Source organism: Heptranchias perlo, chromosome 3 (genome assembly GCF_035084215.1).
Source record: "Heptranchias perlo isolate sHepPer1 chromosome 3, sHepPer1.hap1, whole genome shotgun sequence".
NCBI classification, from domain to species: Eukaryota; Metazoa; Chordata; class Chondrichthyes; order Hexanchiformes; family Hexanchidae; genus Heptranchias; species Heptranchias perlo.
The window spans coordinates 58,925,289-58,950,822 of NC_090327.1; the positions used below are offsets into that span (position 1 = coordinate 58,925,289).

The window sequence follows — 25,534 nt, forward strand, 5'->3', positions numbered from 1 at the left end:
TCAGTTCTCCAGTGCCTCAAATTTAAAATTGTCATCCTTAAGCTTAAAACCCTCCATGGCCTTGCCACGCCCCATCAGTTTAACCTCTTCCAGCCTTACAATCTGCCTTGCACTCTCTTCTTCTAACTCGACTATTGAGCACCCACCACCACCACTTTCCTCAATCATTGGGAGTATCTCCACCTTCCTCTCCTCTTAAGACTCTTCTTAAAACCCAGCCCTTTGACCAAGCTTTATGTTCCCCCTTCTAATCTCACACTCCTTGACTCAATGTTTGTTTTCCTTGCATCTCTGTGAAGTGTCTTGGGATGTTTTTCTATGTTAAAGGGATTATATAAATGCAAATTATTGTTGCAGTGGTTGTGTGTAGAAAAGGGAAAAACGTTATCCCCATGTTTTGCATGCTATCTTTTTTGAGGGTGCAACAGCCCAATATTTACATTTGTGCATGCCTTCTATGCTCCAAAAGTAGTAATGTATTAACAGGTGGGTGCTCTTACCCTGGCACTCCTCCTGAGGCCACTGAACGTCTTTGACATTTACTCGCAGGTGCAACAGACCCGACAGGCTTCATTAACCTGGTATGCTACCTCCACCCATTCAGCTTGCACCTGTGCTTTAATAAGAGAATGGCATTTGCTCCAAAGAGAACCATTCTCCTTTGTTGCACTTCTTGCAGCAGGACCTCCATTAACTCCTCTGAAAATGAGGGTATCATCACCACTGCCCACATTACAAAGTTTCCTGCCACAAAATTTTACCACATCCTGTCCTTACAACAATGATTCCTTCTGTAGACACATTGGCCCCGATATTTACGGGGAGGTTAGGAGGGAGCGCAGTAGCATGGGGGAAACCCAGCAAGGTTGGGAATGTGGTGGTCCTGCTGAATTTAATGGCAGGACCTCATTATAACCTTTTCCTTCCGTTTCCCATCCGGCAGCCGGCCAAGTTGACAAGCTGGCTGGCCGCCGGGCGGGAAAACCAGCAGCAGGAGGCCGGAGCCAGGGACGCCGGCAATCGCGATCGTGGGTCAGGCATCAGCTGGGGTGGGGAGGGGGTCGGTAATCGCAGGCCAGGCTTCAGATGGCGAGTTGGCAGATGATAGGCAGGCTTCAGATCGCTGCTGGAGGGGGGAGGTTGTCGATTGTGGCAGAAGCAGGAGAGATACCTGATCAGCAGAAATGAGGCCGAAGGTTTGCTTGGGGGGATGTGGGGAGCACTCCTGCTCTTCCTGGAGCCACCCCTATTTATCAGCCCTGTATGGCTTTGGGAACCTAAATAAGAAGAAGGGTGAATGGATTATGGTAGAATGTTTTGGAATTTATTGCCCAGCAGTTCATGCCTCACAGCAAAGTTTACAGAATCAAGTGTTGAATTGACTTTTGGCTTACTTACACCTATCAAAACATCTATTTTAGCGATGAACTTAGAACCTTGCCAGACACTTTCTAGTGCTTCACTTAACTTCAGATTTTAACTGCTGTGCTGTAATTCTGGAAGAGGTTAATGTTTTATCTATTATTGTGCTATGTACTCATACCATGAGATAGACTATTAAGAGAAATAGAATTGTGAAACTTTCATTGCCTGTTTAGTTGCTTTCACTTCCTTTTCTGGATCTTTCTCAAAGTCCTACTATAATCTTCAATAATTTTTCATGTTAGAATTTTCTAGAAAACAAAGCATCTGTGGCTGCTTTGACCACTACTTCCTAACCAGTTGTCTGCTGCTCTAATTGTCAATTCAGCCTATTTTTCCTGTTACATTTTGCTTTATCTATTTACTAGGTCTTGAACTAAATATTTTTATTAGTTTTCTTTCTCTCCCGTTACTTGGTTTCAAAGACCACGCCTGGCCGAGAGAAAGATGGAAGTTAAACTCCCAGGTCTCTTAACACCACTATTTTTCAACAGCCTCTGGGCCAGCTTAATGTGATTCACACTCCTCTCTCTGAGAAAGCCCTTGGCCTCTCCATGCTGGCATAGCTTGGATCAGCATTTGAGTATTCAAGAGTTGTATCACTTTTTGAATGGGATTATTCTGCTACATCAGCCGTATGTCTATGCAATGAAGCGTGAAAGCTCCACGCCTGTGTACAAATTGTATTCTTGAATGAGAACTGAGTTTGCTTAAGTTCAGTTGCACTAGTAGCAGCAACATGAATTCTACCTGTGAATGTGAAATTTACTTTGATTTGTGCAAGAAAACACTAATAGCCAACGCACACTAAAACACTTGGTCACTGCACTTAATTAATAGCCGGAATACTTGAACTTTGAGCCACAAAAGCATTAAAATATTCAAGTAGAATATTTTATATTTTAACACAGCCTCTTATGATCCCTAATTCTTCAAACAACTGATGTTTTCTTTCTGATTTAAATGCCATCTATCTATCTACATTTATAACTTTCTAAAATCTTTGAGTTGGCAATGCTGTAACGCCACCAGTATATCAAAATCAATGGAGAATGATAACGCCTGTAATTCTTGCATGCCCCAGGGATGGTGGGTGTTCAGTCTGTGAGAAGAAACCGAGCTAGAAGACATAATGTCCCTAAAATTCCTGGACTTGGGGGATGGGGGGCAGAAGGAAGGAAGGAAGACTCAAGTCAGGTGAAGAGGTGCGTTAGTGGAATTTTGGGCAGGACCCAGTTTGCACTGCATCTTGGCCCCTTTTTTTAGACAGGAAATTTCAACATTATTCAGAGGCAGGACTGATGGGATGACTTCCTCAAGCCAGAATTCTTACCAGCTCTGCCTTTACTAACGTGGTATTGATTGAATGATTGCTGCTGAGAAACCAGCAACCAATAAATTGAATTTTAAAAAAAAATATACTCTTCAACTAGAACAGTCCTGACCCCCTGATGGAACAGCAAGGTGCCATTCCGATATTCCTGGCCACTCTCACAGGACAGATATCCAGAGGTGGTATGAGGACAACATTTTTAAAGAGAAGGATATCCGAGTGATTGAGATCAAGATAAGTGATATTATGATGGATGAAAGGAAAATTTCAGATAAGTTAGTTAGGCTAAAGGAAGACAAAGCACCAAGGCCTGACAGGATACATCCAGGGTTCCTAAGGAGAGGAAATTGCGGGGACCTTAGAAATTCTATTTCAGGGCTCTATTGTGTGTGGATGTGTGCCAGAGGACTGGAGAGTGACTAATGTAGTACCTATTTTTAAAATAGGAGACAGAGCTAATCTGGATAATTACAGGCTAGTTATTTTAACATTTGTGGTAGGGAAAATTTTACAGTCTTTAAGGATGAAATTACAGCGTTTCTAAATAAAGAGAAAAGGAATGATTGGCTTGTCAAGTACAATCGAATCCTTTGAGGAAGTAACTGACACGGTAGATGGGGAAATGCAGTGGATGTAGTGTACATGGAATTGAGGAAAGCCTTTGACAAGGTACCACATGGGTGATTACTAGAGAAGATTAAGAGATATGGAATTAAGGGGAGGATAGTAAAATAGATTAAAATGAGTTAGAAGAGAGAAAACAGAGTAGGAATTAAGGGCAGTTTTTCAGAATGGTTGGAAGTGGGTAAAGGTGCTATTTTGTTGTATCAAGTTGCTTGACCACTGTTATAAGCCTCACCATGTGGCTTTATAAGGTAGATCCAGGGTAAAGAAATTCTAATTTAGATGTCCATTCCTTCACAAACTTTTTGTTTAAATTAGATTACACTTTGAAACAGTCAAAGAGAATGCTCTATTTTAAAACTTAAATAGAAACAGTAACACAAGTGATTCTTCACTGTCACACTTTGGAACCCTGGATGATATAAACATTCTAATATTACCAAGTTGCTGCTAAGTCTTTCATCAGACTTGTCCTTCCCAGTGGCCAATACACTGATCAGCATAGATGATTAAGGAGCTTTCTCGTTGCAATAGCTGTGAGGAGGGGACAACAAAATGAACTATTTCTATTTTTGGATGATAATAGATCCACATGCTAGTCCACAATGTCCTTGGCTTGAGAATACTCATGTTTCTCATACAGTGAGACTGGTGTCATTTTGGTTGATAATTGTATAGTAATAGTAATTGTATAGTACAGAACATCAAATTTATTTACCTTACCTGCAAGTGTTGATTCCTTATTTGAGACACATCTACTTTTAGCATAGTCTATAGCTAGTGGTGTTCTCAAAAGGATGTTCAATTTTTGTCTGTTTTAAAATAAATTAACATGCCTTTTCAATTGTGAAAATTGAGATTTTTTTCATCAATGTGAACTTACGAAATTTGGACAGCAAGCTCTGCCTTCCTTGCTCTCATGTTGTCTGTGTGCATATTTATTTCTCCCAGGTCCTGGAAAAACATCCTAATACGCCAATGACACCAAAGCTGATATTACAAGCCATTCAAAAAGAGGGCTTGAAAGAAATGAGGTCAGTAGATGACAACGCAGCATAACGGGGCATTTGTTAATTTCTGAACATAGATTTTGTTATCCAAGTTTATTTTGACTGTAGGGATTTTCAGTCCAGCTTTTAAAATAATTTTTCCTGTGAATCTGCTAATTCAGACTACAAATTAGGATTCATTTAATTATTGTGTACCTAATACCCTACTTTGCCTCTGTGGGTAATTCCAGTTTTGTCCTAGTTCTACCAGATGATCATCAACGATCATAGATCTGCCAGAATGTATTTTATTTTGCAATGGTGGTTACATTGTCTTTTGGAAATTAGTTACATCAAAAATGGGAAGTGCTGAGGGTTTCACCTGAAATTGTTACTAATAATGGACAGATTCATAGGCCTATCTACATTCTGACAGCCTACTAATGCATAACAAAATATGTATTTATTGTACTAGTCTAGATCAAGCACTGTTACTGAAGAGAAGTCCAATTAGATACACTACTCCTGATTTTACTTGACAACTGACAGCTCAAAAATTGATTTCATTTTATCCCTAAGCAAATATGTGGTCCATTGATTACCCTATCCCCATAGATTCTGATTCTGTACTTCCCAAAATGTTCTTTGGGCCAAAGATAAGTCCAGCCCTGTGTTGAATTTTAGTTAGAATGTTTTCCTAACTCCTGAGCACAAAACAAACATTTGAACAATGCTGTTTGTGGTTTAAAAAAAACATGAGATTTTAGGGTCATTACATGACATTACCAGGATGATACCATGGATGAAGAGTTATAGTTATGAAGAGAGACATGAAAAGTTAGGGATGTTTTTCCACTAGAACTGAGAATATTAAGGAGAGATCAGATAGTAGTCTTCAAGATTATGAAGGGTTATGATAAAATAAATAGTGATAGATAGTTTCCACTGGTCGGTGAGATGTTAACAAGAGGGCACAAATTTAAGATGATCACAAAAAAATTAAGAGGCGATTACAAAAAAATTCTTTATTCAGAGGTGGAATACAGACTTTGGCATTCTCTTCCACAAACCATTGCTAAACTCGCTTAAAAGAGAAATAGATACTTGCTTGAAAAAAGAAAGACTTGCATTTATATAGCACCTTTCATGGCTTCAGGGCACCCCAAAACATTTTACAGTCAATTAAGTACTTTTGAAGTGTAGTCACTGTTGTAGTGTAGGAAATGCGGCAGTCAATTTGCACACAGCAAAGTCCCACAAACAGCAATTAGATAATGACCAAATAATCTGTTTTAGTGATGTTGGTTGAGGGATAAATATTGGCCAGGACACTGGGAGAACTCCCTTGCTCTACTTCAAAATAATGCCATAGGATCTTTTATGTCCACCTGAGAGGGTAGACGGGTCTCAGTTTAACGGCATCTCCGACAGTGCAGTACCTCTGCAGAGAAGGGGTAGGGAGAGAGAGAAAAAGCTGCAGAGAACTGCTCATTTTGTCTCCTATGCTACACACCTTCTCAGACAAAGGGAGCAGGCACATAGCCTACTTCCAGATGTATTCTACTGTATAACTTGGGGTAAACAAGAATGACCCGAAGGTTCTTCTTATTATGTCTTCTTGTAGGAAAAGACCTGGCCTCAATTAGAGGCTTTCCCATCATATACGCAGTTTCTGATCATAATTTTTGTTAACGATCTAGAGGTAGGCTTAAATGTTACAATCCTTAACAATGTTCTTGAGAGTTAGTAATTCAGAAGAAATCAATAGGTTGTAGGCTGGTTTAGATAAATTGTGTGAATGGGCCCATGTGTGGCAGATGTTATTTAATGCCAACAAGTGCAGAGTCTTGCCCATAGGGTTAATAAACTCGAGGCATGCCTTTACCATGAAGGGTTACCTGTTAAAGGAAAAGGGTCAAGAAAATGGTTTAGCACTCTTTAAAGGTGCTCATACAGTGTGAGGTTGCTCTAGAAGAAACAAAAAGGATTTTAGGCTGTTTGGTAGGACCATTAACCAAAATCGAGAGTACTTTACTTAAGCTATGTAAAACTGTTACGAGTATTGTGTCCAGTTTTGGTCCCCACACATGGTGAAGGATATTCAAATATTTTTTTATTTAAATAATGAAGGGATTGAATGTGGTCCTATTGGATAGGTAATTTGAAATGGATAGGGATGGTAAGACGTGGTCTTGCCTACAAAATTCATAAGCAAGGTGTTAGGTTAGATGCCAGGAAGTATTTATTTTTGCAGAGAGTCACTGCCTTCTTAAACAAACTGATAAGATGTGATGAGTGAGCTGTCTTTACCAAGGAAGAAGATGCTGCCAGAGTCTCAGTAAAGGAAGATATAGTTATGATACTGCAAGGGCTAAAAATTGATAAAGAAGTACTTGAAAGGCTAGCTGTACTTAAAGTAGATAAGTCACCCAGTCCGGATGGGATGCATTCTAGGTTGCTGAGGGAAGTAAGGGTGAAAATTGCAGAGGTACTGGCCATAATCTTCCAAACATCCGTAGATACCGGGGTGGTGCCAGAGAACTGGAGAATTGCAAATGTTACACCCTTGTTCAAAAATGGGTTTAAGGATAAACCCAGCAATTATAGACCAGTCAGTTTAACCTCAGTGGTGGGGAAACTTTTAGAAACGATAATCCTGGACAGAATTAACAGACAGTTGGATGAGGGTGGATTGATTAGAGAAAGCCAGCACAGATTTGTTAAAGGCAAATCGTGTTTTACTAACCTGATAGAGTTTTTTGATGAGGTAACAGAGAGGGTTGATGAGGGCAATGCAGTTGATGTGGTGTATGTGGACTTTCAAAAGACATTTGATAAAGTGCCGCACGGTAGGCTTATCATCAAGATTGTAGCCCATGGAATAAAGGAGGCAGTAGCAAGATGGATACAGAATTGGCTAAGGGACAGGGAGCAGAGAGTAGCGGTGAATGGTTGTTTTACGAACTGGAGGGAGGTGTACAGTGGTGTTCCCCAGGGGTCAGTGCTGGGACCACTGCTTTTCTTGATATATATTAATAACTTGGACTTGGGTGTACAGGGCACAATTTCAAAATTTGCAGATGACACAAAACTTGGAAGGGTAGTAAACAGTGAGGAGGATAGTGATAGACTTCAAGAGGTGGCATGGGTGACACATGGCAGATGAAATTTAACGCAGAAAAGTGCGAAGTGATACATTTCGGTAGGAAGAATAAGGAGAGGCAATATAATCTAGAGGGCACAACTCTAAAAAGGTACAGGAACAGAGAGATCTGGAGGTAAATGTTCACAAATCGTTGAAGGTGGCAGGGCGGGTTGAGAAAGTGGTTAAAAAAGCGTACGGGATCCTGGGCTTTATAAATAGAGGCATAGAGTACAAAAGTATGGAAGTCATGATGAACCTTTTATAAAATATTGGTTCGGCCCCAACTGGAGTATTGTGTCCAGTTCTGGGCACCGTACTTCAGGAATGATGTGAAGGCCTTAGAGATGGTGCAGAAGAGATTTACGACATTGATTCCAGGGATGAGGGACTTTAGTTATGTGGATAGACTGGAGAAGCTGGGGTTGTTCTCCTTGGAACAGAGGCTGCTGCGAGGAGATTTGATAGAGGTATTTAAAATCATGAAGGGTCTAGACAGAGTAGATAGAGAGAAACTGTTCCCATTGGTGGAAGGGTCAAGGGCCAGAGGACATAGATTTAAGGTGATTGGCAAAAGAACCAAAGGTGACATGAGGAAAAACTTTTTTACACAGCGAATGGTTAGGATCTGAATGCACTGCCCGAGGGGGTGGTGGAGGCAGATTCAATCATGGCCTTCAAAAGGGAACTGGATAAGTACTTGAAATGAAAAAAATTTGCAGGGCTACGGGGAAAGGGCAGGGGAGTGGGACTAGCTGGATTGCTCTTGCATAGAGCCGGTGTGGACTTGATGGGCTGAATGGCCTCCTTCTGTGCTGTAACCTTTCCATGATTCTATGAGTATGGAATCACAATTCTTTTTAAAGGGAACCTGACAAGATCATGAGAGAAGAGTACATTTCTAGTTATAGGGGTAAATTACTAGTTAGTTGGGATTGTGATAAGTTATATAAAAAAACAATATCCTGGAGTTGCTTGATTACCTTAGGGAATTAGAGAAGAATTTCCTGGAGTTTTTCCTGAATTAGCGACAATTTTCTTTTGCCTCGTCTAGGAGACAGCATTCATAGGAGTGGATACACTGTATGCAAGGTTGCACCTGTGACAAAAATGAAACATTTTTGTTTAGTTTCAGCTTAATAGTGATTACTTTAATTCAGTCACAATATATAAAGAATTTAAAATCAGCAGTATGCAGAATCATGCCTCTACCCTAATTCAATACAAATGTTTTGAATACTTTTTGCTCAGTTGTCTCTGAGGCGATTCACTTGAGTGAGGAGCCAAGCCATGCAATTCAAATGAAAGTTTACTGATGATTTGTTCAGTTATGTGCATGACTGGCAGCTCCTTTTGAATGTAGCTGACAGTTATTCAAATCCACAAAGCCCTGCAACTCTTTTTTTGCCATATTTAATTAGCATGCACTGTTTAAATAAGAGAGAGTCAGTCTGGAACTACAAAGAGCTCAGCCAGTCCAGTTAGATTCCATAAGTAACATTATAAGCAGAAAAGAACAAATATGTATTTATGAAAATTATATTTACAATTATTGTTTAGCCTCGAGATTGTGAACCATTTATCATTTTTTCTATTCAAGGAGCTAGTGTAGTCTAAAATCTACTGTAAATATATATACATTGTTACTGTTATTTGCTTGTTCATCAATTCAATAAATTTGTTTGAGAGTTAATGCCTATTATAAGGTGTTTCCTTAGTGATACTCTGCCACTTTTTAAGATAAGGTTAATCATGTGGAGGCACAAAGTAGATTCAGTAGCTAGAGGAATCTAAAGAAAGGCTTTCTGTTCATTATCCTGGGTATGCTGTCAAAATATTTACTTAGCTATTAGAGCCAGCATAGATACTCTTGAAGCCACAGGGAGCTAAACTTACGTATGAGGTAGTCATAGATATTTAAGCCAAAACATCTCGAGATAAACGCCAGAAAAGACCTAAATATGTAACATCACTGGTGCATGGATGGATGGGTTTGATGGACCTGATCTTTCTCAGCCTTTTTTTGTATGTTTGTATCTAGATGATGGGCAAGTAACTTATCCCAAGGAGTGTATCAATGTTGAACTAACTGCTAAAGGTATCTAAAAATCATCCAAAATATCTCACTAACAGGCTATGGGAAATCAGGGTCTTCGTGTGTATTGAACTCTGGGAAAATCCACTGTAATTAGAGGATTTTTTCTTCTGGGTTAATGGTTTCTTTTATTGTTAATAAAGTTATATAGTACAATACCTTTTTCTATTTTTATTTTGTGTTGCAATATGCCACCCCCCCCCCTCCCACTCATCTCCATGGTTATAGCAGATAAGAAATTTAAACCCATATGATCTTAGTTTACTGTTACTGGAGTTGGGGAGGGTGGGGGAAGAAGAATTAAAATAGAAAAATGGAAAGGGAATTCCTGATGTAAAAAGGTTAGACCAATGCTGAAAGAGACAGACTCGGGGCTTTTAATTAGAGACCAGATACCAGACTAACCAGGAGATTGTGGGGTAATGAAATGAATCTGGAGTATCAGAAGGCTGAGAAAAAACATTACAGTGACACCAAGCAATTCACTGGAGGATTGTCTGAGGGAATAAAACCTTCATATTAGAGGTAATGTTGAGTAGTCAAAGTTTGTTTTAAGGATATCATGTAGAGATGAAAACTGTAGGGTAATTTTCCAACTTTGTGCTTCTAACAGGGAGCATCATCCACTAGGAATACATATCAGAAATTTGGTTCAAAATAGTCGGAAAATCAGACATCGCACTCCTGAATTTCCAATATATGCTACTAGTGGGCATGGTTCCCCACCTGAAGTATGACATCAGAAAGCTACCTCTTGTATACCAATACTTTTGGTTAACAATTAGATGAATGTAGACATGTGCAGGTAAAAGCATATTTCTAGTAAGAGAAAATTTGCAGAAAAGACAAAATTCCATGAAAAGACTTCCTGTATTTCAAATCATCAACTGCTAATTTACTGCAACATTAGGACTAGTCCAACTAGTCTGCCAGCCTCTCCCTTATTCTCAATGTTTTTCTTCTGAACTTCAAATATACAGCACACCAATTAGAATTGAGGTATCACTGCTCAAAAATAATTTAGTTATTACCACTTGTGGTTATTATTAAAGCTGTAAAGTATTTACTAACTGAGCTAAATATTCAGTGATTATTAACAGATCCAAAAACCATAGTGCAATAAGTTAGTACCCTTGGGTGCCATACCACAGCATGGTAGAAGGCAGACTTGTCCTTGGAGTTCCTTTCACAAGGAGACCATATATTTACACAGACTGTTAGTGGCATTCTAAATAATAAGGTGCTCTCCTGTAAAAAGGAGGGAATATTTTGGCAAGTCAACACTTGTCACATTTGTTTAGTTTATTAAAGCTAGTTACAGAACAGCATTGAAAGAGGCTTGAGAGCAGGACTTGGATTGGAAAGTTGTGGGGTGTAAACAAGTGTAAAAGCAGCAACATTGTATTGATATAATTTATTTTAAAAATATCCTTCGAATATACTTACTCCCTCCCTTCCTTGATGGCATGATTTCAGCTGGAGTAGGGTTCCATGAGCACCACTCTGGTAAGGTGGACCATTCATGCATGAGCACGAGAGTTGGTTGTCAAGGGCATCTCAGTCAAGTCTGATCCTGTATTCATCTGAAGCCCACACTCAGGTCACTGGGCAGCACTCGGGTGCAGGAACTGTAGCTGATATCTTTTCCTTCCCAGCCCAAGGGTAGTGAGACCAATTGTTGCAGCTGAGACCACCCCTTACAAAATCGAATCTGGAACTTTGTCTAATGGGTTATTACTACACCAGCTAATAACTTTACCATCAAGCTATCAGGGAAGCATATTAAAATGATTTAAATTATAACCATGAATAAACTTTTTAACACTCAAACTATCAAAAATGTTAGAAGTTCTATGTTTTGGTTGTGTAGTCATTTTACTCTTTACTGTACTCTACTAAAGATTTTTAGATTTAATACAACTATATCGTGTGTAATATTGTATGCTTGTTCTATATTACTGTTTTCTTTTTTTTCTGTTTTAACACATTGGACTTTATTCAACGTCTGGTGACGTGTTTTAGAAGGTGAGCATTCTTGATATAGTTCATTATTTTTCTAAAATCTAGTGTATTTAGATGTAATGAAATGTTATGACTTTTTTTGTTTCATAAGGGGCCAGAAGGCGCTTTACTTATAATTTCCCCATCCCTTTTTCTTGACTAAGGTGGGCCACCATCATGGGCCATGTTTCCTTAAAACAACTAGTAAAGAAGTATGTAAGAATTCTCGCCTCCCCCGCCCCATCCCATGAGATGGTGCCTAATTTCTGTTCCACACTTCTGTCAAATTCTTCCTCCTACCCACAAAAGGCCTGACTGAGATTGGCAACTTCTGTGTAGGGATGTCCAATCATGAATTTGCATGACACAGTGCCAGTCTGTGATATAATTTTACACATGTAATAACGTGTTGGCACCAATTGCAAAGATGTTAATTTCATGCCTGCACAAGTAAAAACAATGGAATTAATTGTGTTACAATGATGGCAAAGGTTATTTGACTTATTCACAACTGTGTAAATGTTGAAGAGTTACCTCAGTTTTAACAAAAAACTTTATTGGATTTTCAGAATTCTTGGTAAATCATTCTGGCTCAATAGTAAGGGGCTCTTTTTAAAATTAAATATGCTGGAAGTTATTAATACAGTTAACTGTAAACTGAATTTCCTTTTAACATAATTTGTCACCTCAGTACCTTAATATTTGGTCTGATTTTCACTAACATGGTAAATGATTTCCTGATATAATGTAAGCAGATCTATGGCTTTGTAAAAAAAAAAGTTTTTTGTAACTATAGCAGTTTCCACAGAAGCAAATGCATTGTTGAATTGTGCTTGAGATTTGCTGTCTAATCATTTCTCATATGTTTACAAGAGATGGCAAAAAATAATGCCCAGTCACTGCAATAAATAGTCCACATCCTCTAACATTTGTGATTTTTAAAAATCAAATATCTGAATTATAAAGAGTTTTAAGAATGCGTAACTGTAAAAGTTTAATTCACCTTTGGTCCAGAGTTCAATTTTCACAATCTGCCTCGTGGCCAATATTAGTTACTCCCTGTTGGCCTAATATCTGCCTCATTCTTGAAAATTTGGAAGTTCCTGCATTGCCCAGACTTTGCAGCAGCACAGTTGGTTTGGTTCCCAGATGGAAGTATTAAATCCTGTTCATAGAATTTTATAGCCTATCGCGCCTGCACTGACTCTCTTAGCTCCATTCTCCCGCCATTTCCCCATAAATATTTACCTACTTGGTTTTTAAAAGCTGTTCTGGATTCTGTTTTCACCAGTGTTTCTAGTAGGATATCCCATGGACTAATAACCTTCCACATAAAAATTACCCTAACCTCTCCCTTCATTTATTTGATGATGATCTTAAATTTCTACTCTCTAGCTACCAACCCACCGACTGGGGAAATAGTTTTTTTGCTATTTACCTTATCAAAACCCCTCATAATTTTGGAACAACTGTATCAGATTCTGTATTAACTTTCTTTGTTCTAGTGAAAAGCTCAGCACTTCTTTTAGTTTCTCATCATAACTAAAGCCTCTTATTTCTGGTATCATCTTAGGAAATTTCTTCTGTATCCTCTCCATATGTTTTGACATCCTTCCTAAAGTAGAGCGCTCAAACTGTATTCCAAATTGCTAGATTTATTGTGACCTCCTTTTGCTTTTTTATTTTATGCCGTATTTATAAAACCTAGGATCCCATATGCTTTTTTTAAAAAAACAGCTTATTAACTTGTCCTCCTTTTTTAGGGATTTGTATATCTGAACTCCTAAGTCTACTACTCCTACACGTTTAAAGTGATCAATAAACTATGAGGTGAATCCTGAAGCGATTGAGAGTGAGATGAGCGATATTACAATGGATAAAAGGAACATTTCAGATACGTTTTTTTAGGGTAAAGGAAGTGTCAGGGCCCAACAGGATACATCGTAGGATCCTGAAATTATATTTCAGTATGCGTGTGGATGTGTGCCAGAGGACTGGAGAGTGGCCAATGTAGTACACGTCTTTAAAAAAGGAGGAAGCTAAACTAGGTAATTACAGGCCAGTTAGCTTAACATATGTGGTAGGGAAATGTTTAGTCTTCAAGTAAGGATGAAATTACCACATATCTAGATAAAGAGAAAATAATTAGAAGTAGCCAGTGTGGATTTCAAAACAGTCAATTGTACTTGACAAACCTCACAGAATTCTTTGAGGAGGTAAGATGGTAGATGGGGGAAATACAGTGAATATAGTGTACATGGACTTTAGGAAAGCCTTTGATAAGGTAATACATGGGAGATTACTAGAGAAGATTAAAGGATATGGAATTAGTGGGAAGATAGCAAACTAGATTTTTAAAAATTAGTTAGAAAGGAGAAAACAGAGTAGGAATTAAGGGCAGTTTTTCAGAATGGTTGGAAGTGGGTAGTGGTGTCCCACATGGTTCAGTTCTGGGGCCACTTCTGTTTACTGTGTATATCAATGATTTGGATGTAGGCCATAGTGATGTCAAAACTTGCAGATTATACCAAAATAGGAGGTATAGTAAATTCTTTAGAAGACCAAAAGAAACTGCAAAGGGATATTGATAAGATGGGGGAATGGGATGAAAAGTGGCAGACAGAATTCAATGTCAGTAAGTGTGAGGTGATACATGTTGGTTAAAACAATAACAGTAGTAATTATACTCTGAATGGAAGTAGGATCAGTGCTGTGGAAGAGCAGAGGGATTTGGGGATACAGGTTCACAGGATATTAAAGGCAGCATCTCTGGCTGATAAAACTGTAGAAAAAAAGATAATGGATTTCTAGGTTTTATCACAAAGGGTATAGAATATAAAAGTCAAGACATGATGATGAGCCTTTATAAAACCAGTGGCAGGCAGAACTGAATGTGACATGAATTGAGAACTTGCTTGTATCCATTGTTATTCAGTCTGTTGTTACTTGATATTTATTTTACCATAAATTGCAACTTCTCCACTGTGCATCTTATGTTTACAACATAGTGCTAGTAGAGCGCCCAAAATCTGAATCACTTATATACCAACTCCTTATGTTATCAACAGTTAGAACATAACATTCAACAAAATTGTTCAATTTTCTTTAGATTCTATTACCTCTACATTTCCATTATTAAATATATATATCCTATAATAAACCACCAAATTTGAGGCTAGTTTAAACCACTTCAATGAAAGGTATTCAGCTAAGCCATAAGTCATATTTTTACCACTTTAGCCTTTTTCCTGAATTCAACAGTACCATATTTCCATAATTTTCAGCTGTTTACTTTTTATCTCATAGTTAAGCTGATGTAATAAGAGTGTGGAGATGTTTGTGATTTTGTAATTTAAATGGTAATACTGAGTTAGTGTGTATTATATAAAATGTGTTGTACAGCATGTTTTTTTTTCCTCATGACAAACTGGGGTGAATACAAAAGCAAAAAGTTTACACGATATGTAAACGAGTCTTGTAGGCAACATCAGGCTAAGCGACTTCTGAGAGGAAAAAAGAAAGCAAAGAATGTGTGGTAGCAGTGTCTCCCAACCCCCCACTTCCAGGTCATTCTAATGCATTTTCTTTTATTTCATTGAATACTGATACTCTTGAACTTTCCCCTTCTTTGATCATTCTGGCATTTTAGAACACAAGGGTAGTTTCTTGGATTTCTGCTGTGTGTGTTAACATGTACATTTTGATTTGTCTTTAGTCTTCAATGACTGCATATATTTTAGATTGACAACTTGGATTGTGATTTCATTCGGATTTTGTTTTTTTTGTACCTAGTGGCTGATTTTACGAATGGTCAAGATTAAAATTTGCTCTTCAAGTCTGCTATTGTAATGTAAATGCTTGTCAAGGTTGAAGGAATTTGCACAAAGTCCAAGTGGCAAGTGAATATTGTGTGGGAAGTGCTCACGCATTTATTTATGCATCTGTCTCTCAAATCAGTGGGACCTCTCCTCTGGCTTGCCTTAATGCCATGCTTCATACCAATGCTCGTGTGGAAGATGGAGCTTTCTGTCGAATTCCAGGAAAGATGGGCCTTTATGCTCTTAAAGTAAGTAACTATGTAACACTTTTTAACACCAGTTACATTTCTAATGTTTTAATATTACTAGGAAATAGGAAAAATATTGGCTTGTATGTCTTTCAATATAGAAATGGTAAATACTTGCATGTATAAATGTTTGACCGGAGGGAAAAAAGCTTATTGATTTTAGTTGTGCTACTGCTAAGGAGAATAAATAAGTTCTATTATTTCCCACAGTGGTGGAGACTTTATTATTCCTTCCAATCTATTTTGGTTGAGTTATTAACTAAGATTTTTAAAACTGCTATATCCATGATGTTGTAAGTATGTCTTCAAAATCAATTATAAATCCAGTTATGTACTGTTTTTGCATTAACAATTAATTGGACTTATTGTATATGAAAATACAGCAATATGATTTGCTCAACTTTGTGCATTCAAACTCGAATGAGGACAGGCCCGATTGAGGATGTTCTCACTTTAACATATAATGGTGTATCAATTAATTGATCATATTGGTATTGCAGCAGCAACGGAGAACTTTCAACTACTGTTTAAGTCCAGTCAGTCATTTTTAACAGAAAGACTTGCATTCACATAATGTCATACTACCTCTGTCACATCCATGTCTAAATGCTACATATACAATATACTTCTTTGAAGTGCAGTGATTGTTGTTATGTAGGCAAACACGATAGCCATATTGTGCACCATAATGAGAGTAATGAGTGGTTAATCTGTTCTAGTGCTGTGGTTGGCCAATACACCAGGAGAACTCCCTGCTCTTCTAGATCTGTAATATCCACTTGAACTGACAGTAATGGTTTAACATCTCAACTGAAGTATAGCCACTCCAATAATGCAGCACTTAGGAACAACAACTTGCATAGCCTTTTTAACTTAGTAAATGTCCCAAAGCATTTCACTTTGAAAAAAATGTACTGCACCCAAGTGACAGCATAACTTATGTGCTCAAGTACCAGCTGGGGGATTGAACTGCAACCTTTGGATTCAGAGGCAAGAGTGCTACCAATTGAGGCAAGCTGGCATGATACTGCAATCGGCTAGAAAAGCAAGGTGGAGGCTCAAACAGTAGTTAAGCCTGTAGTCAAATAGTGATTCTCCTTTGCTGTAGGGGAACTGAGGGTGGTGGGCCAATAGCAGCACTCACCCTGCAGTCTGGTCATCAGACTGGTCTATCTAAATTCCCCAGTTATTACGGTGCAGGTCATCAATTATTAACTGAAAAGTTATAAACTAAGTGACACAAACACTAAAGATGTTGCACTGTTGAAAATGAGTTTTTAGATTTTAAAAAATTATTGTCAAATATAATCACTTTTATGCCAAACGCAGGATGTTCCTGTCATTCCCATGTATTGGTATCCCTATAATTGTTGATGTGGAGATGCCGGTGATGGACTGGGGTTGACAATTGTAAACAATTTTACAACACCAAGTTATAGTCCAGCAATTTTATTTTAAATTCACAAGCTTTCGGAGGCTTCCTCCTTCGTCAGGTGAACGATGTGAAAATGAAATCCTCGAAATGAAATCGCATTTATAATTCACAGAACAATGCTTGGTGAGTACAGACAGTTTTTTCAACTGCCCGTTGCCAAGGCAATCAGTGTGCAGACAGACAGGTGTTACCTGCCAGGTCTCACAGAATATACAAATCACCAAAAAAAAACAACAAACAAAAAAAAACAGAGATAGAGAGGTAGAAACATAGAAAAGACAGCAACTGACCCGTTATATTAAAAACAGATAACATTTGTTCGCTGGTGGGGTAACGTGTAGCGTGACATGAACCCAAGATCCCGGTTGAGGCCGTCCTCATGGGTGCGGAACTTGGCTATCAATTTCTGCTCGACGATTTTGCGTTGTCGTGTGTCTCGAAGGCCGCCTTGGAGTACGCTTACCCGAAGGTCGGTGGATGAATGTCCATGACTGCTGAAGTGTTCCCCGACTGGGAGGGAACCCTCCTGTTTGGCGATTGTTGCGCGGTGTCCGTTCATCCGTTGTCGCAGCGTCTGCATGGTCTCGCCAATGTACCATGCTCTGGGGCATCCTTTCCTGCAACGTATGAGGTAGACAACGTTGGCCGAGTCACAGGAGTATGAACCATGCACCTGGTGGGTCGTGTCCTCTCGTGTGATGGTGGTATCTGTGTCGATGATCTGGCATGTCTTGCAGAGGTTACCGTGGCAGGGTTGTGTGGTGTCGTGGACGCTGTTCTCTTGAAAGCTAGGTAATTTGCTGCGAACGATGGTCTGTTTGAGGTTGGGTGGCTGTTTAAAGGCGAGTAGTGGAGGTGTGGGGATGGCCATAGCGAGGTGTTTGTCCTCATTGATGACATGTTGAAGGCTGCGGAGAACATGGCGTAGTTTCTCTGCTCCGGGGAAGTACTGGACGACAAAGGGTACTCTGTTGGTTGCGTCCCGTGTTAGTCTCCTGAGGAGGTCTATGCGATTTTTTGCTGTGGCCCGTCGGAACTGTCGATCGATGAGTCGAGCGTCATATCCCGTTCTTACTAGGGCGTCTTTCAGCGTCTGTAGGTGTCCATCGCGTTCCTCCTCGTCTGAGCAGACCCTGTGTATTCGCAGGGCCTGTCCATAGGGGATGGCCTCTTTGACGTGGTTAGGGTGGAAGCTGGAAAAGTGGAGCATCGTGAGGTTGTCCGTGGGCTTGCGGTAGAGTGAGGTGCTGAGGTGCCCGTCTTTGATGGAGATTCGTGTGTCCAAGAAAGAAACTGATTCTGAGGAGTAGTCCATGGTGAGCTTGATGGTGGGATGGAACTTGTTGATGTTATCGTGTAGTCTCTTTAGTGATTCCTTGCCGTGGGTCCATAGAAAGAAAATGTCGTCGATGTATCTGGTGTATAGTGTTGGTTGGAGGTCTTGTGCAGTGAAGAAGTCCTGCTCGAACTTGTGCATGAAAATGTTGGCGTATTGGGGTGCGAATTTGGTCCCCATGGCTGTTCCGTGTGTTTGGGTAAAGAACTGGTTATCGAAGGTGAAGACATTGTGATCCAGGATGAAGCGGATGAGTTGTAGGATGGCGTCCGGAGATTGGCTGTTGTTGGTGTTGAGTATTGATGCTGTCGCAGCGATGCCGTCATCGTGTGGGATACTGGTGCATTTATAATTCACAGCATTGTTCTGTGAATTATAAATGCGATTTCATTTCGAGGATTTCATTTTCACATCGTTCACCTGACGAAGGAGGAAGCCTCCGAAAGCTTGTGAATTTAAAATAAAATTGCTGGACTATAACTTGGTGTTGTAAAATTGTTTACAATTATAATTGTTGAAACAGTTCAGATTCAGGAAATAGGCAGCCACATTAATACTGAAGGATTTATATTTCACTTCTGTTGTCTGGATATTGATGTCACTGGCTGGAATTAAAGCTGCAAGGCAGTCTATAGTTGTGAGCTGAAACAAGTAAACTTTCAGTTAAGCAGTTCAGTGTAAGTGTTATTCACCAGAATACAAAGGATACATGACAAATGTAACCCACATGCTTTGTATGCAGAGCAAGCCTCAACAAGATGTACACCAGGTGTAAGGTTGCCGAGCTGCCTTCTACTCAAACAGAACATAATTGTTGCACTATTTTATATTAAAAATGTTTTTGTAAAAAAAGATCTGTGACCACTAACTTAACTGTTTTTGTTATCTACAGAAAGATGAATTGGTAATGTCAGCAGAGGGGGTCATTGACTTGGATGGCGAATCAGATTTAGACAGCTGTGAAATGGCTGAAACAAACAATGCTAATGGAGAGGAAAGTGGAGGTATGTAGAGTTGTCAGTAATTTTGAACATGATGCTGCAGTCATTTGCAAATTGAGAAGATAGGCGTTTGACATTTGTTAGATTCAGTTTGGAAACAATGACTGACAGTAGATTTAAGTAGTATATGCACCATATTGTTTGAGACTCCTGTGAACTGCATCTATCAACATTTTCTGTGAATGTACTATAAATGTGTTTTGTGTCATTAGTAGGATTTATCATTACAGGCAGTACTCTGTTCAATAATTTTAAAGTGAATGTTTTATTCTGATGCCATCGTTCTTTTCTAATCTAAATTTTGAAGTATAGTTTTTACATAATTTATATTATGGTGTCATTTTACGAGGTCTTCATATTTGCACTGGGTGCAGTGAGTTTTATTTTATTAGTCTGGAGCCATTTCTTAATGTTTTGACTCCGTTTACTGGACTAATAAGCCATGGGTATATTGATTGATTGATTGAACTACAAGGACTGTTGTAGTTTTTTTTCAATAGCAACTTTCATAGTGCATTTAATCTAAAAAAAAATGTCCCAAGACACTTCACAAATAGATGTAAGGAAAACAAATGCCATGCAGAAGAGAGGGATGAGCAGGGGTGATTGGAAGCTTGGTTAAAGAGATTAATCTTGAGAAGGATTTTAAAGGTGGAGATTGAGGTGGGGAGGCAGAAGACTAGGTAGAGAGTTCCAAAGAGTGGGACTGAGATGACTGAACGCTCTCAGCAACGGTGGGGCAAAAGCCATGAAGAAATTTAAAGATGTTAAATGTGACCATACTGGTGGACTGGGAACCAGTGTAGGTCAGCGAGAATAGGTGATGAATCAGCTGGAATGTATGCGGTAGAGTTTTGAAAAGTTGCATGTTATAGAGTGTGGAGGATTTGAGGCCAGCAAGGGGAGTGTTGGAGTAGTCAAGTCTGAACATGACAAAGGCATGTATGAGTGTCTCAGGGGTGGGGTGGGGAGGGGAGGAAGGGGTTCAGATGGTGCAGGAATGATTAATGTTGTGGAGGTAGAAGTAAGTAGTCTTGGTGAGGATAGGATCTGGGGTTTGAAGCTCAGCTCAGAGTCCAGTGGGCTGCCAAGAGTAAAGATGGTCTTGTTCAGTCTGAGTCGCTGGGAGGGGATGAAATCAGTAGCAAGGGAGCAAGGACTAAAGAGAATAGCTTTGATCTTTTTGATTTTGAACTGGAAGAAATTGTTCCTTATCCAAGACTTGATGTCATACAGGCAATCTGATAGCACAGAGGTGGCTGAGAGAGGTCATGGAGAGGGAGAGCTGAGTATCATCAGCAGACATGTGAAAATTGATCCTGTGCATGAATGATGTCACCAAGGAGCAGCATGTAGATATGGAAGAGACAGCTGAGGATAGATTCTTAGGGAACACCATTGATGACGATGCAGGGAGGAATGAGAAGCCATTGCTGGAAATCCACTGGCTGCATTTGGATAAATAAGAACTGAATCATGGAAGGGCATTCTCATGGAACTGGCTGATGGAGGACAAGCATTGGAGGAACATGACATGGTTAGCTGCATCAAATGCTGCAAGGAAGCAATGTAGGACAAGGAGGGATAAAGCACCATAGTTGTAGTCACATTTCTTTTCAATAGCAATAATAAATAAGTATACAAATACTTAACTTGTGAAAAATTAATGCAAAAACAAATAGATATATTTATTACTTGAATTTTACAGGTTATATTGACTACAGTTCCAAGTATCAAGTGACCACTACCCCTCCATTATCTACTTAAAAGTTTTGTGTCTAGTGTGCATCTGTAGTGTCTTGCCTCCAAGAGGTGTTACACATCACAATTGTCACTCACCTATAGAGTGATTAGCTCAAATAATCACTCTAAATTATCAGATAAATATCAAGATTGCCTAAATATGAATAAATCAAAAGGAGTTCTATTCACTAGGAATTGTTCAAATGTACCAATAAGGAACATAGGAACATAGGATTAAGGGTAGGCCATCGAGCCCCTTGTGCCTGTTCCACCATTCAATCAGATCATTGCTGATCTGTGACCTAACTCCATATACCTGCCTTAGACTCATATCCCTTAATACCTTTGGTTAACAAAAATCTGTCAATCTCAGATTTAAAATTAACAATTGAGCTAGCATCAACTGCCATTTGCGGAAGAGAGTTCCAAACTTCTGCCACCCTTTACGTGTAGAAGTGTTTCCTAACTTCACTCCTGAAAGTCCTGGCTCTAATTTTTAGGCTATGTCCCCTAGTCCTAGACTCCCCAACCAGTGGCAATAGTTTCTCTCTATCTACCCTATCAGTTCCCCTTAATATCTGGAAAAGGATGGGTAACCAGTGTAAAACTAAGGAATAAAATCCCATATTTTTTTTCCAATTGCTTTGCAACTGCCACAAACTTACCAATGAAATAATTGAAACAATATTTTCTGATTCTGGTGGAAATTGCAGAGGTACTGGCCATAATCATCAAAACATCTGTAGATATGGGAGTGGTGCCAGAGGACTGGAGAATTGCAAATGTTACACCCTTGTTCAAAAAAGGGTGTAAGGATAAACCCAGCAAGTATAGGCCAGTCAGTTTAACCTCAGTGGTGGGGAAACTTTTAGAAATGATAATCTGGGACAGAATTAAGTCACTTGGACGAGTGTGGATTGATTAGGGAAAGCCAGCACTAATCGTGTTTAACTAACCTGATGGAGTTTTTTGATGAAGTAACAGAGAGAGTAGACGAGGGCAATGCAGTTGATGTGGTGTATGTGGACCTTCAAAAGAGGTTTGATAAAGTGCCGCACAGTAGGCTTATCATCAAGATTGCGGCCCATGGAATAAAGGGGGCAGTAGCAACATGGAGACAGAATTGGCTAAGTGACAGGAAACAGAGAATAGTGGTGAACGGTTGTTTTTCGGACTGGAGGGAAGTGCACAGTGGTGGTCCCCAGGGGCCGGTGCTGGGACCACTACTTTTCTTGATATATATTAATGACTTGGACTTGGGTGTACAGGGCACAATTTCCAAATTTGCAGATGACACAAAACATGGAAGGGTAGTAAACAGTGAGGAGGATAGCGATAGACTTCGAGAGGATATAGACATGCTAGTTGCATGGGCGGACACGTGGCAAATGAAATTTAACGTACTTCCGGGTATCCCGTGCGTAATTTGCCCCCCCGCCCCCTTCCCGGCTCGGGGTCAAAATCATGCCCCGTATGTTTTTACTAAGGGGAAGTACCAAGGTTGAACACAACTGCATCACATACTGGATAACATTTGGGTGACCTGGTACCCCAATGTATCATGCAAGTTCATTTGGGGTGGGGTAGAATAAGGTAGCTGTGGAGAAATGCAGTGGTATTCATGGGTCTTGATGTATGGATAGAACCGTAGAGGCAATGCTTTATTTAGCAAGAGTATTGGACACATGTGTTGATGTTTGTTGTCATGGAAGTTCTAGACAGCTAAAAGGGCTCAAAACAAACACATCAACAAGGATAGATGGTATTTATCCCAGATTCTGAAAGAGATTAGGAAGAAAATTTGTGAGGCACTAACAACCATTATCAGGTAGTTACTGGACACTGGGAATGTACAGTAGATTGGAAACGGAGCACTGTAATGACCATGAGGGATAAAACAGACTCAGGCAACCAAACATCCAGTAGTCTCATCTCCATCAGTGTAAAATAATAGAACTGATTATCAGAATTAAACTTGAGTATTTATGTAATAATAACCTTGTAAACAATAGCCAACATGGATTCAGAAGTGCAAGATCATGCTTTGCCAAACTCCTCAACTTCATTAAGGAAGTAACGTCTCAAGTGGACTGTGGAAATCCCTATGACATAATGTAAAAGGCTTTTGATAAAAGTCCATCATGAAGGAGTATTAGTTACTCAAAGCTATGGGGATTCAGACTGAACACTGAGAATGGATAAGAAACTGGCCGAAGGGTAGAACACAATGAGTATTTGTTAAAGGAGTTATGTCAGCGTAGTAGAAATAATGAGTGAGGTTCCCCAGGGCTCGGTGTTGAAATCATTCCTATTCCTCATTTACATAAATACGAACATAGGAATTATGAGCAGGAGAAGGCCATTCGGCCCCTCAAGCCTGCTCTGCCATTTGATAAGATCATGGCTGATCTGATTGTGACCGCAACTCTAATTTCCCGTCTACCTACTATAACCTTTGACTCCCTTATTAATCAGGAATCTATCTAACTTGGCCTTAAAAATATTCAATGACCCTGCCTCCACCACTCTCTGGCTCTCTGGGGAAGGGAGTTCCACAGACTCACGACCCTCAGAGAAAAGATTTCTCCTCATCTCCATCTTAAATGGGAGACCCCTTATTTTTAAACTGTGGCCCCTAGTTCTAGTCTCTCCCACAAGGGGAAACATCCCCTCAGCATCTACCTCTTCTAGTCCCCTCAGGATCTTATATGTTTCAATAAGATCACCTCTCATTCTTCTAAACTCCAATGTATACAGGCCCAACTTGTCCAACCTTTCCTCATAAGATAATCCCCTCATCCCAGGAATCAGTCAAGTGAACCTTCTCTGAACCGCCTCCAAAGCAATTATGTCCTTTCTTAAATAAGGAGACCAAAACTGCACACAGTATTCTAGATGTGGTCTCACCAATGCCCTGTACAACTGTGGCAAAACATTTCTACTTTTATATTCCATTCCCCTTGCAATAAATGACAACATTCCATTTGCCTTCCTAATCACTTGCTGTACCTGCATACTAACTTTTTGTGATTCATGTACTAGGACACCCAGATCCCTCTGTACCTCAGAGTTCTGCAATCTCTCTCCATTTAAATAATATACTGCTTTTCTATTCCTCCTGCCAAAGTGGACAAGTTCACATTTTCCCACATTATACCCTATCTGCCAAATTTTTGCCCACCCACTTAACCTATCTATATCCCCTTGCAGACTCCTTGTGTCCTCTTCACAACTTACTTTCCTACCTACCTTTGTGTCATCAGCAAATTTAGCAACCGTACATTCGGTCCCTTCATCCAAGTCATTGATATAGATTGTAAATATTTGAGGCCCAAGCACTGATCCCTGTGGCACTCCACTCGTTACATCTTGCCAACCTGAAAATGACCCATTTATGCCTACTCTCTGTTTCCTGTTAGCTAACCAATCCTTTATCCATGCTGATATGTAACCCCCTACCCCATGAGCTCTTATTTTGTGTAGTAGCCTTTGATGTGGCACCTTGTCAAAAGCCTTCTGGAAATCCAAGTACACCACATCCACAGGATCCCCTTTATCCATGTCGCTTATTACTTCCTCAAAGAACTCTAATAAATTAGTCAAACACGATTTCCCTTTCACAAAGCCGTGTTGACTCTGCCTGATTGCATTGAGATTTTCTAAGTGCTCTACTATAACTTCCTTAATAATAAATTCTAGCATTTTCCCTATGACAGATGTTAAGCTAAATGGCCTGTAGTTTCCTGCTTTCTGTCTCCCTCCTCTCTTGAATGGAGGAGTTACATTTGCTATTTTCCAATCTGACGGGACACTTCCAGAATCTAGGGAATTTTGGAAAATTAATACAAATGCATCTACTATCTCTGCAGCCACTTCTTTTAAGACCCTAGGATGAAGTCCGTCAGGACCTGTGGACTTGTCAGCTTTTAGTTCTAATATTTTTTTCAGACCCCTTTCCCTGGTGATTGCAAATGTTTTAAGTTCCTCCCCCCCTTTCACCTCTTGATTCACAATTATTTCTGGCATGTTATTTGTATCCTCTACAGTGAAGACGGACTCAAAATATCTGTTCAATTCATCCACTGTTTCCTTATTCTCCATTATTAATTCCCCAGACTCAATCTCTAGAGGACCAACGCTCACTTTACTTACTCTTTTCCATTTTAAATACCTGTAGAAACCCTTGCTATCTGTTTTTATATTTCTAGCTAGCTTTCTCTCGTACTTTAATTTCTCCTCCTTATTATACTTTTAGTCATTCTTTGCTGTTTTTTATATTCTGACCAATCTTCTGACCTGCCACTAATCTTCGCAGAATTGTATGCTTTTTCTTCCAATTTGATACTA

The 25,534-nt window shown here is 39.5% G+C and overlaps 1 protein-coding gene across 1 annotated transcript in view; it reads left to right on the plus strand.

The window, feature by feature from the left end:
* LOC137314470 (putative Polycomb group protein ASXL3) overlaps window positions 1-25,534 on the plus strand; it is a 247,221-nt gene that overhangs the window by 14,632 nt on the left and 207,055 nt on the right. The window contains exons 2-4 of the mRNA XM_067979807.1: window positions 4,331-4,413; window positions 15,564-15,672; window positions 19,336-19,447. Coding sequence (XP_067835908.1) covers window positions 4,331-4,413; window positions 15,564-15,672; window positions 19,336-19,447 — 304 coding nt within the window. The remainder of the gene's footprint in view (window positions 1-4,330; window positions 4,414-15,563; window positions 15,673-19,335; window positions 19,448-25,534) is intronic.